The sequence below is a fragment of the Sitophilus oryzae genome, unplaced genomic scaffold, assembly GCF_002938485.1.
Source record: "Sitophilus oryzae breed Bouriz unplaced genomic scaffold, Soryzae_2.0 scaffold_815_pilon_pilon, whole genome shotgun sequence".
Lineage (NCBI taxonomy): Eukaryota > Metazoa > Arthropoda > Insecta > Coleoptera > Curculionidae > Sitophilus > Sitophilus oryzae.
Window position 1 is genome coordinate 6602584 of NW_022147434.1, and position 17440 is coordinate 6620023.

The 17440-nt window shown below is 35.8% G+C and overlaps 1 protein-coding gene across 4 annotated transcripts in view; it reads left to right on the top strand.

The window, feature by feature from the left end:
- Window positions 1–17440, top strand: part of LOC115889554 (neprilysin-2) — a 152264-nt gene that overhangs the window by 123490 nt on the left and 11334 nt on the right. For all 4 annotated transcript variants that reach the window (XM_030909594.1, XM_030909595.1, XM_030909592.1 and 1 more), the window contains exons 8-12: window positions 8789–8938; window positions 10133–10359; window positions 10753–10993; window positions 11054–11222; window positions 16573–16823. In XM_030909594.1, coding sequence (XP_030765454.1) covers window positions 8789–8938; window positions 10133–10359; window positions 10753–10993; window positions 11054–11222; window positions 16573–16823 — 1038 coding nt within the window. The remainder of the gene's footprint in view (window positions 1–8788; window positions 8939–10132; window positions 10360–10752; window positions 10994–11053; window positions 11223–16572; window positions 16824–17440) is intronic.

The window sequence follows — 17440 nt, forward strand, 5'->3', positions numbered from 1 at the left end:
CTTCGTAACTATACTCGATATCGATAATATTGTTACGGATTCCGTGGGTCCACTAATTTAAACTCGCGATAAAATACTTAACGAATTTATTTTCTCACTTTATACACAATTACTAACTTATAACACACAACAAACTAACTATTTATAAGATTCCTTCACCAAATTGTCCGATTTTCAATTTTCACGCGGTATATTCAAATTTCAAAAACTGTCTCCGTTGTCGATGGCTCCGGCTTATATACTCTATTGACTGCTTCTCGAAATTTCCCAATTCTCGGAAAGCGTACTTCTTCATACCAGACAATTCTATTGTCTGATTCCTTACTTCTCGACTTGACTAAAAGATGGCGCCTGAAAAAGTCTTTTAATTTCTGGCGGATACGTTGCGGTTGTGCAGGCAACCAGTAATACATTTTTAATTTCTGGCGGATGCGCCATTTTTCTTGACATTGCCCCCTTCTCAAATTTGATCGTCCCGATCAAGGTTTCCTGTCTGGTATCTCTCAATCGATCCAGATGAACTACTTTCATCTTACTTCTAGGGCTGCGTTGAATCCGGTACACAACATCATTTATCCTCTTGATGACTGTATAAGGACCTTCCCATGCTGGAGTTAACTTTGGGGACCTCCCTTTCTTGCGCTGTGGGTTATATAACCATACCATATCGTCCTGTTGAAATCCCGTAGAATTAGCTCTGAGGTCGTAACGAGCTTTCATCCGGTCACTGGCTAGCGTAATCTTACTTCTCACGGCCTTATGAATTCCCAATAACCTTTCCTTCAGTTCATCCGCGTAGTCCTCTACGTTCGTGGTGCTGTCGTCTGGTGATCCGAACACCAAGTCACAAGGCAACCGTAATTCTCGACCAAATAAAATCTTCGATGGTGAAAGTCCGGTGGTGTTGTGAACTGCACTTCTATATGCCATTAGGAATAGTGGTATATGCTGATCCCAATCTCTTTGATGTTCATCCACCATTTTCGAGAGATGTTCTTCAATGGTCTTATTGAATCTCTCGACCATCCCATCAGACTGCGGATGTAAAGCTGTTGTCCTAGTCTTGTGAATACCAAGCAGATCACACATCTTCTGGAACAGTCTTGACTCGAAGTTCCTTCCTTGGTCAGTGTGAAGCTCTAAAGGAATTCCAAATCTACTGAAGACATTATGACTAATACTTCAGCTACAGTCGATGCTTCTTGGTTTGGAATGGCAAAAACTTCTGGCCATTTACTGAAATAATCCATCGCCACTAAAACGTACTTGTTGCCCTTGTGCGTTTCAGGGAATGGGCCTGCAATGTCAACAGCGATTCTTTCGAATGGCAGTCCAACGTTATATTGTTTCATTTTTCCCCTAGATCGAGTGCTTGGTCCTTGGCTGGCTGCACAAATTTTACATTGTCGACACCATTTCTTGACATCTTCGCAATAATCCACCCAGTAAAAGCGATCTCTCAGCTTGCTCAAGGTCTTGTTTACCCCAAGATGGGCTCCAGTTTTACCACCGTGAATTTCTTCCAATACCTGGGTAACTTTCTTCCTTGGTACCAGTAACTGAGTTGTTACTGTGCTGCCATCCGCACTTTCCCATGTGCGCTTTAACAATCCATTCTCAATAACCAGTGAATTCCACTGAGCCCAGAGAGCTTTGAAAACGAGCCCTCTGTCCGCAATATCCTGCCACGGTGGTCTCTCGCCGTTACCTTCCTTGAGCCGTAGTATTGCTCCGATGTCTGGATCTTCCATTTGATCTTTCCTCAATTGTGTCGTCGTCCACTGTTCATCGGTTCCAAGTTTAAAACTCCTTATCATGACAGTGCCTTCACGTTGTTCCGTTTTACAGCAGTGCTTACAATCGGTTTGACAGGGTCTTCTGGATAAACCGTCTGCGTTACCATGCATTTTTCCAGCACGATGTTGGATGGTAAAGTGATACTGTTGGAGCTTCTCGAGCCATCGTGCTATTTGACCTTCAGGTTGTTTCATCTCCATAAGCCACTTGAGAGCCGCATGATCTGTCCTAATTAAAAATTCTTGGCCGTACAGATATTTATGAAAATGATCAACTGCCTTCACAATTGCTAGCAGCTCCTTCCGGGTAACGCAGTAATTCCTTTCTGGTTTGGATAGAACTCGACTGTAATATTCTATCACTCGTTCTTCGCCATCTTGCACTTGTGATAGCACTGCACCTATGCCGATATTGCTGGCGTCGGTATCCAGGATATACCTCCCTTGTTGTTGCGGGTAGGCTAGAATAGGACTTGAACATAAAGCCGCCTTAAGTCTTCCAAAGGCTACATCACAATCGGTGTTCCATTCGTAGCCGACTTCATCACCTGTAAGTCTATGTAAGGGTGCAGCTATATTGGCAAATCCCTTGACAAATCTTCTGTAATAGGTGCATAAACCCAGAAAACTTCTAAGTTCATGTTTGTCGCGAGGTTTAGGCCAATCCTTGATCGCAGCGATTTTCTTCTGGTCGGTGTAAATTCCGTCTGCCGAGACTACATGACCCAAGAATTCCACTTGTCGCTGGAATAAGCTACACTTCTTCGGGTTCAAGTACAGGTGAGCATTCCGTATGCGGCCAAAGACTTCTTCTAAATTCGCAAATGCTCCTCAAAAGTTCTTCCCATAACCAATACATCGTCGAGGTAAACCAAGCACGTTTTCCAAGTTAATCCTCTTAACACCACCTCCATGAGACGTTCGAAAGTGGCTGGAGCATTGCATAATCCAAACGGCATGACCTTGAATTGGTATAGTCCGTTTCCTGTAGAAAAAGCCGTCTTTTCTTTGTCTTCCTCGTCCAGACCAACTTGCCAGTATCCACTCTTTAAGTCGAGAGTGGAGAACCAGCACGAACCTGCCAGTGTGGTTAACGTGTCGTCTATACGTGGCAGTGGGTAGCTGTCCTTCTTAGTGACGTCATTGAGCTTCCGATAGTCCACGCAGAATCGTGTACTACCATCTTTCTTCGTCACCAAAACAACAGGAGATGACCATGGACTCGATGATTCTTCGATAACTCCATCTTCTAGCATCTTATCTACCATTGTCTCCATTTCTTGTTGTTTGGAAAGGGGCACCCTTCTAGGACGTTGTCGAATCGGCTGAGCATGACCAGTATTAATCCGGTGCTTCACAAAATCCGTTCTTCCACTGTTGTTCTTCTCAAAAATACTGCCATGCTTTAGCAGGAACTGCTTGGCCTTCTGTTTCTCCTCAGGTGTTAGGTGATCCCATGGCTGTTCTAGATGTTTTAGTGTTTCTTGGGATGCCTTTTGTGTAACAGCTGACGACACTTCATCACATCGGGTGACACTTCTTACAGGTTCGCAGATGGCTATCTTGTCACCTTTTCGGATCTTGACACAATTCGGGAAAACATTCGCAATTCTGATCGGTATATTCTTGTCGGTGTTCACCAATGATTTTCCTACTAAGTACCTATCTTGTTTCTTGTCGCTACTTTGTACCAGTCCAACACAGCACCCAGCGATTTTCTCCACTTTACCGAATACGATCTTCTCGGTATTACCAGGTATCACCACAGTTTCCGCTGATCTTACATCCATTCTTCCTGGTCCCTCGTCTGGAGATAACATAAACTCTTCATTTCCGATATTCAGGATATTTCTCTGGTGATCGAACGAAAATCCATGTTGACGAATCACATCCATGCCCAAGATGAAGTCATCTTCAATATCTGCCACTAAAACGCTATGCTGGAACTTCAAATTTCCTAACTTCAGTTCGACGATAGCCTCTCCCCGTACAACGGCCATTTCCCCGTAACTGTACGTAAACATACTCTTCTTCTCAGAGGCATCAGCTTCAATCCTTGCACTGAGTTAGCCCCGCACCAACGAAACCATAGCGCCAGTGTCCACTGTCATTCGGATTCCCTTTCCATTGACTTTCCCGTCGATCACCAAACTGTCAGCGGTTCTTCCTAGACTTCTAATGGAAAAATCCTGGGGGCTCTGTTCTCCCCAGTCAATACTCGCCCCTTAGTATTGACTGATTTTAGTTTTCCTGGTGCCTACGTTCTCTGGATGGTGAACGGGATCGCATTTGAACGCGGCAATCCCGTTTGATGTGGCCATTCCTGCCACATCTAAAGCACCTTATGTCCTGGAATCTTCTCTGGTTCTCTGTCGGGGTGTTGTTGACTCCCTTGTTTATTAGTAGCTCACATAGTTTGTCGACTTTCTTACACATCTCCTCCAAACCTCTGTGAGTGCTTTCGGGCTGTTCCTCGACCGTTACCGATCTTATCTTCGGTCTAGGGATGGCGCTAAAAGCAGCTTCGATTTCCAGCGCCCTGACCAGTGCTTCGCTGCTGGTAGAAAATCGTGATATTTGTAGCGCCCTCTGTAATTCGTTGTCCCTCAATCCGCTGATAAAACACTGGGCGGCGAGTTCCTCCCTAAACCCTTCCGGTGCTTCTGGATATGCCAGGTGTACCAACCGACGTAAGTCTGCTTCAAATTCCTGCAGACTCTCTCCGGACCTCTGCATGCGTGTCTTGATCTGGGCCTGGTAAAGTTGACGTCGATGTTGGTCGCCATATCTCGGTCCAATGCAGTAACCAAGGTTTCGTACTCCTGCTGTTGGGCTGCAGGAATAGTTTGTAGCAATTCCAGGGCAGGGCCACGCAGCGCGATGATGAGTGCCGCTGCTTTCTCCTGGTCAGTCCATCCATTGGCAGCAGCCGCTGCTTCAAACTGGCGGTGGTACATCGTCCAGGTGGTTTGTCCATCGTAGGTCGGTGCCTTCAGGTTCGCAGTTCCATGAACGCCAGGTGTCCTTACTTGTACCTTGGTTTTCTGTAGGTCCATCTCCAATCTTTCTATCTTCTGCTGAAGGCGTTCCTCAAGATCTTCTACGGCTTCTTGGAAGTGGTTCTGCTGTTCCTGGCAACGTACTTACAACATTGCTTGTTGCTCATTTTTCATATCCTCGAAGTTTTTGTGAAGTCGAATTTCCTGATTTTCTAAAATTTTCTGAAGCCGGTCCTGTTCTTCTTGCTTTTCTCTCTGACGTCGCTCCTCCAAACGAATTTCCAAATTACCCAACATTTTCTCAAGCCGGTCCTGTTCTTCTTGTTTATCTTGTTGTCGTTGAATTTTAAGTCTTCGAAAATGTTCTCAAGCCGGTCCTGTTCTTGTTGACGTCGTAATTTTTCCTCTTCCTTTTCTCTACGTAGTCTTTCTTGTTCTTCAGCTTTCTCTCTTCTCATATTCTCCATAAAATCGCCCAATAGTTTGCTTACTTCCTCCATTTTCCTCGCTTGCTGTCTCGTACCAACCATAAAAATTCTCTAATCCGGTCTAAAAATCTTCCAATCCACTTAATTTCTTCTTAAAATCTTCTTGAATCGCACTTCCGACACCAATTGTTACGGATTCCGTGGGTCCACTAATTTAAACTCGCGATAAAATACTTAACGAATTTATTTTCTCACTTTATACACAATTACTAACTTATAACACACAACAAACTAACTATTTATAAGATTCCTTCACCAAATTGTCCGATTTTCAATTTTCACGCGGTATATTCAAATTTCAAAAACTGTCTCCGTTGTCGATGGCTCCGGCTTATATACTCTATTGACTGCTTCTCGAAATTTCCCCAATTCTCGGAAAGCGTACTTCTTCATACCAGACAATTCTATTGTCTGATTCCCTTACTTCTCGACTTGACTAAAAGATGGCGCCTGAAAAAGTCTTTTAATTTCTGGCGGATACGTTGCGGTTGTGCAGGCAACCAGTAATACATTTTTAATTTCTGGCGGATGCGCCATTTTTCTTGACAATATTAACATTTCTATGGCGCGAGTTTTTTTCCACATCGGTGACCGATATATTTTATTCTGTAAACTTTGGCGATGCCCCTATTACCGTAAAAAAAGGCATCCGTTTAGATCCAAGCGATTTTGTTTAGACTGTCTTAAGTCGGGAATAAAATTAGTGCTATCTAGTGTTCAAAGTGGAAAGTACAAAATGTAGGACAAAAAGTAGAAATTATGCGTAAAAATTTGGAAAGAACTGGAAGATAAATTGAAAAAGGCAGAAGTTAGCTTGATCAACATACAGCTCTTTCAAAAAGATATAAAAGAATAAAACAGCCTTGACATCAACATATCTTTTGACATAGATTATAGATTCTCGGGATCCAAAATATAACCTAACATCAGAACAAAATAGTTCTGCACTAGAGTTTGCGTATATGTACATAGGTATATAAAATGTATTCGAATACCGGATTTCTATATATCACTTCACGATTTCAAAATAAATATCTACCGTTTAAAAGACAAATGGATTCATACGAAATTACTTCAAAAATCAATCCAACAATTTAATGAATAAATATTAAGTAGGTATAAGATCTCTGTTACCTTTTACCTTTATTTTTCGATTTATTAAAAGTATTGAAACGTTACAACAACAAGTGTAACTTTTATTTCGTGAAATAGATATAGGATATATTTGTTATAGCAATAATTTTGTATAGCATTATAAAAAAATAGTTTTTATAACTTTTACTACTTTTTTAGTTATTTTTCGATTTATTATAAGTTTTTAAACAAGTTGATATTTTTTATTTAAATCCATGATTAAAATAAAATAAAAAAAATCCGTTGATTTAAATATGTATTTGCTCCCTGCCCTGTACAGAGCTTTTTCGGAAACCTCGGTCATCCTGTAAAAAAATTTAGTAATATAATCCATCTCTCTTGAAAATTATAATGGCCGATATGTTTTAAACGAAGGATTTACAGCCTTATACCTAGACAAAAGGGCTAGGTAGTTTAAGGGTCCCGTAATCCTGCTGTTAAAAGATAACAATCGGTTTTTATTTGTAAAACAGCAGGATTACGGGACGTCATTGCAGCCACTCAAAATAATCTAAAGTAACGGTAGCATATAAAAATAATGAGTCATTACCGTAGAATGCTAAATATTAAGTTAAATTATCATTCCCGATATTTCATATTTATAGCAAAGCAAATTTACCTTCATTTATAATATTGAATAAAAAATGTCTGAATTAAATAAAATACTTTAGTTATAGAATAAAAAAAAACAGTTTCACCCCTATGAAAATTTACTTGAACCTTATGTTCACCATACAGGGTGTCCTAGAAATAAGTGCAAGTGTTTTAACTTGTAGTATTGTTCAACCCCAGAAACAAGCCTATGAGGTTTTTTTCACGAGAAAAAAAATTGAAAATTCGAAATTTTTGGATTTTTTTTAGTTTTTCGTTAAAAACACAATTTCTTGATAATATGGCAACAAACAAGAAAAGAAAATCCAGAAAAGATCCAGTGGTTCTCAAAATTTTAGCAAAAAATCTCTCTTTTTTTGGAAAATTTCAAAGTAAAATAACTCTGTTATTTTGGACTTATTTGAAAAACGATAAAGAGAAAATATGAAACTAACTACTTTTTTCAGTTTATACGTCGAAACCATAATATTATATTTGTACAATAGATTTTATAAACATATCCAACTCCGAAATAGTCTTTTTTAATGCTTGTTTTTTTTTGAAAATTTAAAGGCAGCTGAGTATTCAAAGTAGTCGCGAATAAACAGCTGAGTATTCAAAGTAGTTGCGAATAAACTTAGTTCTCATACTGTACGTAGTGATTTGTTAAAATTGAAAACAATAGGTGGGATACTCTGTTTAGATAATTTAAATACTACATTTGCGGAACTACGCTAATGAATATTTTGATTCTTTTTAAATAAGACGTGATAATTGAATTGAAGGAACTTGGCAACCGTCGTCGTCTACAATACTGAGCAATTTGCAAGAATTTAGCAATGTAGTATTTTGTAACGTAAATAATCTTAAGACCAATGACAGTGTTTTGACCTTGACCTACATAAAATTGCGTTTTATTTGTTTTAAAGAACTTTTATTAATTTATATTGTAACTATTTAATAGTTCGGGAGCTAACGACCATTTATAGTTATTTCAGAAACACGATATTTTTTATATCGTTATTTTCCACTTTCGAGCAAGGGAAAAACCAAATTTGTTTAATCCATTGCTCAATTTATCCCTTAAATGTTTCATTTTTCAATATATTCTTTTGTGCTTCTTACTGATAGCATTCTAAGATCAAATATTAACAGAGAATATATTTTTATACAAACTTTTATCCCCTATTTTACCTCGTAAGGGAAATTTTATTAAGTTTCCTAAAATGGATTTGGCTTGCTAACGAATATTTTTTTTCATTCAATCGTTACTTTCCAATTTCACCACTTTGACAAATTACTTGCTAAAAATTGCTTCTCAATACGTTACTTAAGGGAACTTTCTGATGTTGATGATTTAAAAGGTGACTCATTTTGGGGCTATTATTTATATATGTTACGGCTAAAATGGATACTTGGCTAGTTTTCAAACTAGCCAGCTACTTTGCAAACAAACAGCACAACCAGCACCACAAACTCTCACCTAACCAACACAATAACAGTGGTTTTTGCAAAATAGCTGGCTAGTTTAAAAACTAGCCACTAGCCAAATATCCATTTTAGCCGTAACATAACATAAATAAAAGTTCATATTTAAATCCATATTGATCAATATGTAACAATTAAATGTAAGAAAAACTTAATCCCTCTACTTTAATAATTCTTATTATTACTAATAATTAGTAGTTCCTAGTAATAATTATTATAATAGGTTGTATTAAATTTTTTTGAGAGCAGTAGGTATTATTAATTAATTCGAGAATTAATTCAATGCTTTCAGATATCTCTACCAAGTGAAAAAAGAAGAAACGCCACAGCTTTATACAATCCAATGACAGTAGAAGAATTACAATACAAGTTCCCAAGCATTCCTTGGGCCGAATATATCAACACTCTTTTGGCGCCTGACACTCAAGTTGGCCACCATGAGGTAAGCATAGCTTTATCCTTTTTAAATTTAACTCCAGTACTTAATATACCATACATTTTGCTGCGTTCATTAAATATTGTATTTTAATTATTTAATCTTCAAATCGATTTCAATCGAAAGATTCAAATCACCCACAATAAGGTATAAAAATACGCTTTGGATGCACGTTTTCTTAAGAATGTTAACATCATCAACAGATTACTAAACTGAGTTTCAGTCCAAAAATTATTCACCTCTAAGCTGCATCTGGCATACTAGACGGACATTGTGAACTCAGTGTTAATCGTGTGTCCGCGTGTGTCTCTTATGCCGGGTCCAGACCGGGTCCGCGACAAAAAGTAAACACGATTTTGAGACAAAAACAAGACAAACTTGAGACAAATTGTCCACACTGCAAGGACAAAAGTGCAACAATGTCAAAAGTTTAGTTGTTGCGAATGAGTTTTATTAACCATGTGTGATTTCACTGGTCTCCTACTATTTTCAGCACACGCCATCCATACTGCACCGACAACTTGTCGTAAAATATACGAACAAAACATAGATATTTTGATCTTTACCGACTCGAGACAGAACATTGAAAAGTCTCCGAATTTTGACACAAAACAAAAATGAGACAAAAATGTCGCAGAAATGTATTAGATTTGTCGCAATTTTGTCATAAAACATAAATGTTTCTGTCTGGTCGTTGTTTTGTCTGCTTGGTCTGAACCCGACATTACAATTGTGAACTCCCCGAGTTACATTTTTCATATTCTTTCCAAAATCAGTTTGGCTCGTGGCTTAGACAATGCATATCTTTTGTAGTGATGCAGTTTTTTTGCATTTACACATTTACTGATGATGCATGAACAGCAAAACATACATGCATCCATAGTATATTTTAATGTGTTAAATCCGTTGTTTTAATCTGTTATGTTTGATTGCTGTAATTTTCTCTAGAATGTTTACTATCCTACATTCAATTTTTCTAATTGATCTTTGTTATTTGACATTTAGTCGGAAATGGTTTAAAAAAAAAAGATGATTTGTTTTATATGTAATTAATTAAGTAATAATGGTTGCGCAATTATTTAATATGTTATATTTGTATGGATATTACAACGTTTAACCATACTTATTTTAGATACCACTTTGGTGCTTTATATTATATCTTTATGAATATCTTTTAGAACAATATTTTCTGCATTTTAGATAATTGTTGTTAGTGTACCAAAGTATATCTCAGACTTCGAAGCTCTTATCGCTAGAACACCCAAACGAGTTCAGGCTAATTACGTTATGTGGAGAGCAGCAGCTTCATCTGTTTCTTACTTAAACGATGCCCTTAGAAAGAGACAACTAGACTACACCACAATTGTCACAGGAAGAACAGAAAGAGAAGCCAGATGGAAAGAATGTATCGACATTTCTGCTGGAAGGTGAGTTAATTGTTTCAGAGTTTTATTCATATTTGAGTAGATATTTTTGACTTATTACTTTTATTTCAATTAATAACAAGACTATGACAAAAAAAATCTTATCTTTTTCAAGATAAGAAAGTAGTAGGTATATCAAACAAAATTTATAAAGTTCCTTATGAATTCCTTTATAAAGTCTCATTATAAAATTTAAAATAATCTCACTGTAGGTCAAGTACTCATACGCCTTACCAGATTTTAGCACTCTTCATTAAATCATTTATAAAATACACAACAACGTAGAACGGCTCACCAAACTTACAGAAAATAAAATTTGTCATGAGAAAAGTAGATTGTAGATGTAGATTTAGTTGACAGAACTTTGTTTTATAAATATAGATTGGATCTTTACAGTTTATCAATAGCATCAGGCGCTCTATACGTTCGAAAATATTTTAATGAGGAAGCAAGACAAAACGCTAAGGAGATGGTGGCTGATATTAGAACAGAATTCGAAAACATTTTAAAAACAGTGGATTGGATGGATGAGGAAACCAGAAAAAATGCCTTGGACAAAGCTAAGTCTATGTCTACACATATCGCTTATCCGGATGAGTTGTTAGATAACAGAAAGTTGGAAGAGTTTTACAATGACGTATGGCTTTATTCTCTAATATTTTGTTAGAGTTATTTCATAAATGTATTAATTTTTCAGTTGGAACTTGATGAACGCCAATATTTACGATCAATCCTCAACTTGACACTGTTTGGAACGAAGATTTCATTTCAAAGATTGCGCCAACCAGTTAACAAAACCGACTGGATTACTCACGGACGTCCAGCTGTTGTTAACGCCTTTTACTCAGCTATAGAAAACAGTATTCGTAAGTATTTTTCCTATTTTGTTTTTCATTTATATTTTGTCATAATCATTATCATCGAGATTATCATGCTGGATTATTACTAATCCTTGTAGGTTAAGGCCGACTAAGAGGTTAAGTCTTTAATGCTTCTTTATTATTTTATTACCTTACTTCACTATACTCGACTATTCCATGACTACGTTGCCTCCATCGTAACCATGGATGTCCTGACGGTCTTTTGCATATAATAGGCTTTAATTCCCATTCTAGCTGACAAGGCTAATATCTGCGTGTCTTAATTTATTTCTAGCTCTTTCTTAAACGTCGGGATGTGATTTTTTTAAATTTTTTAAATAGTCAGTTTAATTATTCAGTTGATTGGTTCTACTGTTAGATGCCAAATATTTTCCGTATACTCTTAACTCTAAGCGGTTTTGTGGATACTAAACTTTGTTATTCTGCAAGAACGTTTTATGTCGAGTCTGAATTTTTAACTAATCTATTACCGCTTTTCTTCTTATGTCTTCCGTTAGACTGTTGTTATTATTTTTAACTCTATGGTTGTTATACATGATATTTCATTCTAGGCACTTACCAGGGTGCTTTTCAAAGTTGTAGGTGTGGTATATTGTATACAGGGTGGTCCGAATTGTATTCCGGAAACTTCGGCAGCATATTCTGCAGATAAAAATAGGTAAAAAAGATCGTATAAATGTATGTCCTAAAATGCTTAGTTTCGGAGATACAGGGTGTAGAAATTTTATTTTTATTTCGATTTTTTCCAAATAATTAAATTAAGGTCAATATTTAGATGAAAATTAGTGTCTGACACAAAACATCCCCCTTTAGAACTTCGTCTGTCATGTTAAGAAATGAACGTAAATAATAAAGCGCCTCTCGTGTTTGTTCGCACTCAAAAAATTTCAATTAATGCCTGTATATATTTTTAATATATTTTTTAAATTGACATTTTTTTAATTGAGAAGTAATATATTACATTTAAATGGAATATATTACATAACAATTATGTCAATTACAGGATTACAAGCTTGTTTTATAAATTTTTTTAAATAAAACTAATTATAAAATTTCGATATATATGTATATTTGTCGTAGATATGAAAAAAGTAAACTATAAAATGGACAAACGCTTACTCACATTGCAATAAAACTTCCACTTTTAGTTTTGCAATCCAAACGCAATATTTCTATTTCACAAAGAAAAATATCCGACAACACTAAAATCACTGAAACTTCGGCGGCTGACAACGAAAACTGAAAAATATAACGGCACTTTTTGTTTTGGATCTGCATATCAAAATTACGCTGTACTATTATGTATTTGTTGTTGAAATAATATAAAATATCTAATTATAACTTGTAAATTTTAATATTTTAACATGATTTTAACTACTTTTGACAATAACTAACTTTTCATCAAGATGACATTTTAGACGGCAACTGACATATATGTATTGTAATATTTAAATCTTAAATATGTATGAAATATAATTTAAATTACTTTAATGCAACTTTATACTAAGAAAACATTTATACATTCACAAAATACAACAAAGTCTAATAATATAGTTTGAAAACAATGATTATTGAATTAAAAATGAAAAAGTTAAGCGCGACCCCTTGTGGCAAAATTAGATGATTAAATTTTCGCAATTTTTACACGATTGATGACTGTTGGCGCCTCTAGTGTATGTTCGTGTGGTTGGTCTTTTACTCCCGCTTATGACCATTAAAGAAAAAGGTGGTGTCTGGGAGTTTTTTGACATAGGAAATTTGATTTTGATGTCAATATGAGTTCTACTGGTAGAGGGCGCTACCTACATGTGTTTTAACCTTTGAATAAGAAGACTAAGGAAGGAGCATAATATGCTATCCATGTATTCATGCATGGTTGGCGGAAAAAGCACCATAAAAGCACTCTAGGGTGGGGATCCTTGACAGTTCTATTTGACGATTCATTTGACACATTTGAATTTGATTTGAAATTTTGTGGATTTGTCAGTCTTTACGGAGCTTATTTTATGTTATTTATTATTTATTCTACTACTGATAGTTGTATAAAGGTAGTAAATCTAGATGGAAATTGTGGCAGCACTTAAATTAACAGTGACACTATCGCGATTTATCGAAAAAGACTCTAAAATAGTTGGTTGTGTAGCGTGCGGTAGATCTCGGCAAAAATCGAGTGAAATAATGGAACAACTTTTCGCTAGTAAGTGACTATATAATATAGATACGTGTAGTAAACCGATCATTTATGAAATTCACTTAAATTAACTAAATTATATATTTTTCTTGCATTTTAGCTTTTATTTATTACTTGTCAAAGATTAGATGTCAAAGAATTTAGTTACGTTAATTTGACTTACCTGCTTCAGTAGCGTATCGGATATTTGTGGTAATAAATACTTATAACTTATCTATTTTTATTAGAATTATATATTTTTATAACAATTTTAATAACTACCAACATTTATTCACAACGTAAAATAAAACAACAAATTATTGAGTCTACCCCACGTCTACCCTACATCATAGTTTTACATTTTTTAAATAAAATTAGAACGACACTGATAAACCGGAATTTAAGTCGGCCATATTTGAGGCCCATCGCGGTGTACCTAAGATTTTTGATATGCTCCTTCCTTAGTCTTCTTATTCAAAGATTTTAACTGTTTCTCTTTGTAAAAATCGCTACAAGCAACCATTCTCAAGATATTTAGAATGAAAATGGTCAATACGTGCCATTATTAACGAAAAATAAACATGTTGAGGAGATTATTAATTATTATTCTGTATCCTTGAAGAAGGGAACCCTCTTAGGGTACTGTTGTTCGGTCTCCTCAGTCGTTCGAAGCGTGGAAGCCTCCAAAGTTTCGACTTCAAAAATTCCGGACAAAATGGTGAAGGAGTTAGTAAACGTTAAGGGATTATCTCCCGAAAATAGTAGAAAACTGAGAAACCTGATAATCAAGTATCAAGATGTGTTTGATAAAGGAAAAGCAGGACAGAGAGGTCGTACCAATTTAGTACAACATAAAATTGACACAGGAGATGCGCGACCAATCAAACAAAATCCGAGAAGACTTCCGCTCGCCAAACGTGAAGAAGCTGATAAAATCCTTCGAGAAATGAAAGAAGAGGGTGTCATCGAACCATCTAACAGCCCGTGGACATCGCCGGTAGTACTAGTAAAGAAGAAAGACGGTACCACCAGGTTCTGTGTTGATTATCGGCAGCTCAATAATGTTACCAAGAAGGATAGTTATCCCCTGCCGGGGATAGACGATACTCTAGACACGCTGGCGGGGTCAACGATATTCTCTACGTTAGATCTGAAAAGTGGATATTGGCAAGTCGACATGGCGCCGAAAGACAGAGAGAAGACAGCGTTCTCGGTGGGCTCTGGACTGTGGCAATTTACCGTCATGCCTTTTGGATTGTGCAACGCGCCAGCTACCTTTGAAAGACTAATGGAGTCTGTGTTAAAGGGACTATCCTGGACTACCTGTTTGGTGTACCTGGATGACATCATAGTGGTTGGGAAATCCTTTGACGACCATCTGAGAAAAATAAACATGTTGAGTTATTTCACTGAAATAATAAAAAATTTGGAAAATTTTTATTTTTTTAAATTAATCATATTTTTTCTGCAAAAAAATGATCCAGGGTAGTCCGAATTGTACTCCGGAAACTTCGACAGCGTATTCTGCAGATAAAAATGGGTAAAAAAGTTCGTATATATGTATGTCCTAAAATGCTTAGTTTCGGAGATATAGGGTGTAGACGTTTTATTTTTATTTCGATTTTTTCCAAATAATTTCTGAAGTAACGTCAATTTTTGAATGAAAATTGGTGTCTGGGAGTTTTTTGACATGGAAAATTTGATTTTGATGTCAATATGATCTAGTAGAGGGCTCCACCTACATATTTTTTAACTGGTTTGAAGAGTAATAACTTTTCGTCCGTACCCGTATTAAACTACTGAATAAAAAAATGTACATTTACGACATTTTTTACGTGAAAAAAGGTCTCTTGGTAAAAATCGCTACGAGTAGTGGTTTTCGAGATATTAATGAATCGAAATTATCAATACCTGTCATCATTGACATAAATTAAATATGTTGACTAAATAGTTATTAGACTGAAATCATAAATTTCAAAATGTTTTCGTGCAGAAACTGTTTTATCATCATTTTTTGCAGAAAAATTTATGAGTAATTTAAAAAAAAATAAAAAATTTCCCAAATTTATTATTTCAGTGAAATAACTATCTACTCAACGTGTTTATTTTTCGTCCATAATGACATGTATTGACTATTTCCATTCTAAATATTTTAAGAACGGTTGCTCGTAGCGATTTTAACAGAGATATTTTTTACGTAAAAAGTCACAAAGATGTATATTTTTTCGCTCGGTAGTCTTATACAGGTACGGACAAAAAGTTATTACGCTTCAAAACAGTTAAAACACATGTAGGTGCGCCCTCTACTAGTAGAAGTGATATTAACATCAAAATCAAATTTCTCATGTCAAAAAAACCCCAGACACCAATTATTTTCATCGAAATATTTACATTACTTCAGAAATTATTTAGAAAATATCTTTGAATAAGAAGGAAAATATCGAAATAAAAATGAAATTTCTATACCCTGTATCACTGAAACTAAGCATTTTAGGACATACACTTATACGAACTTTTTTAATTATTTTTATCTGCAGAATATGCTGCCGAAGTTTCCGCAATACAGTTCGGACCACTCTGTATATTTTATATGCTTTTTTATCTTTATATTTATAAACTTTAGCCGAATTATCAAATTGAATTTACAAAACAAAACTGAACTGAGAGAATTAAAATGGCGTCGAAATTTGTTCTAGAACAAATCTGTCAATTCTAAACTATGAAGTTAGACAGAAACATTGCTGTCTTTGTCCAGGTGGCCATACTTGTCGTCAGGAGATGAGATGACAGGAATGATACTAATGACTGTTTCCAATTTTCCTATTTCACTGTCACCCCCCTGAACTAGAACTAATCCAGTTGCAATATATTTTATTATACATAGATATATTTTGTCGGTTTCCCACAAGTAATTTTGCAAAAATTCTAACATACTACTGAAAATTCAAAATTTGATTGGTCCACTTATATTTTACTCCCCAAAGTGAGAATACTGAAAGAAATCTCGATTCTGATATTTCAGTTTCTGATTGAGCATTCAAGTAACTGAGCGAAGCAAAGTATATTTTATTAGAGATATCTTATGCTTAGCTGCGAATGTTCTATGTTTTTAATAAATGTTTATTGTATTGCTTTAAATTACTGATATAAACCTTTTTGATCCAGAATTCCCTGCCGGCATTCTCCAAGGTGTATTCTTCAACGCCGATAGGCCACGATACATGAATTACGGCGCTATCGGTTTTGTGATTGGCCACGAAATCACTCACGGATTCGACGATCAAGGAAGACAGTTCGACAAAGAAGGAAATCTAGTGGACTGGTGGCAACCAGAAACGAAGAAAGCATTTGTGGAGAAAGCTCAATGTATCATCGACCAATACGGAAATTACACTGTACCCGAGCTAAAGTTACACGTAAGTAAATGTTTATTAATTTTTAATGTTTACACTGACACAGCATTTGGCGCTTACATTACACATTATTAGGTAAAACTTGAAATTCGATCTGAACAGTTTCCTGTAACATTATTTGCCTACTTGTGTTTGTGCAATTATTTGTATATCATACAGCGTCACCTATTAACTTATTTTCATCAAAGTTTCTCAAATTTTGGAAATCATTATTATTTTATTATCAGCATAATTCCAAGACGTCCTGCACTAATATAAACCAACATTTGATTTTGAACATACCCCATTAAAAATAAAAAAATACACATTGGAAACATGTCCAAAAAAGTTAATTATTATACTGCATTAAAAAATTAAAAAAGATAATCTGACATTATGGAAAATAATATTCTTTAAATACTGTTATAAATATGTAAATACAAATGCATGACTAAAATTAAGACAATATAAAAATATGTACAGAGTGGGTAAAATTCGACGCTTTTAAAGGGACACACCCTTCCCTATAGGAGATATAGGACGAAAAATAATATCGGTGTCTGGAGCTCAAATTTTATCAAAAACGTGATAGTGAAAACCGCACATCGATAACTGTTACCGTTTCGGAGTCACGGAGTGTT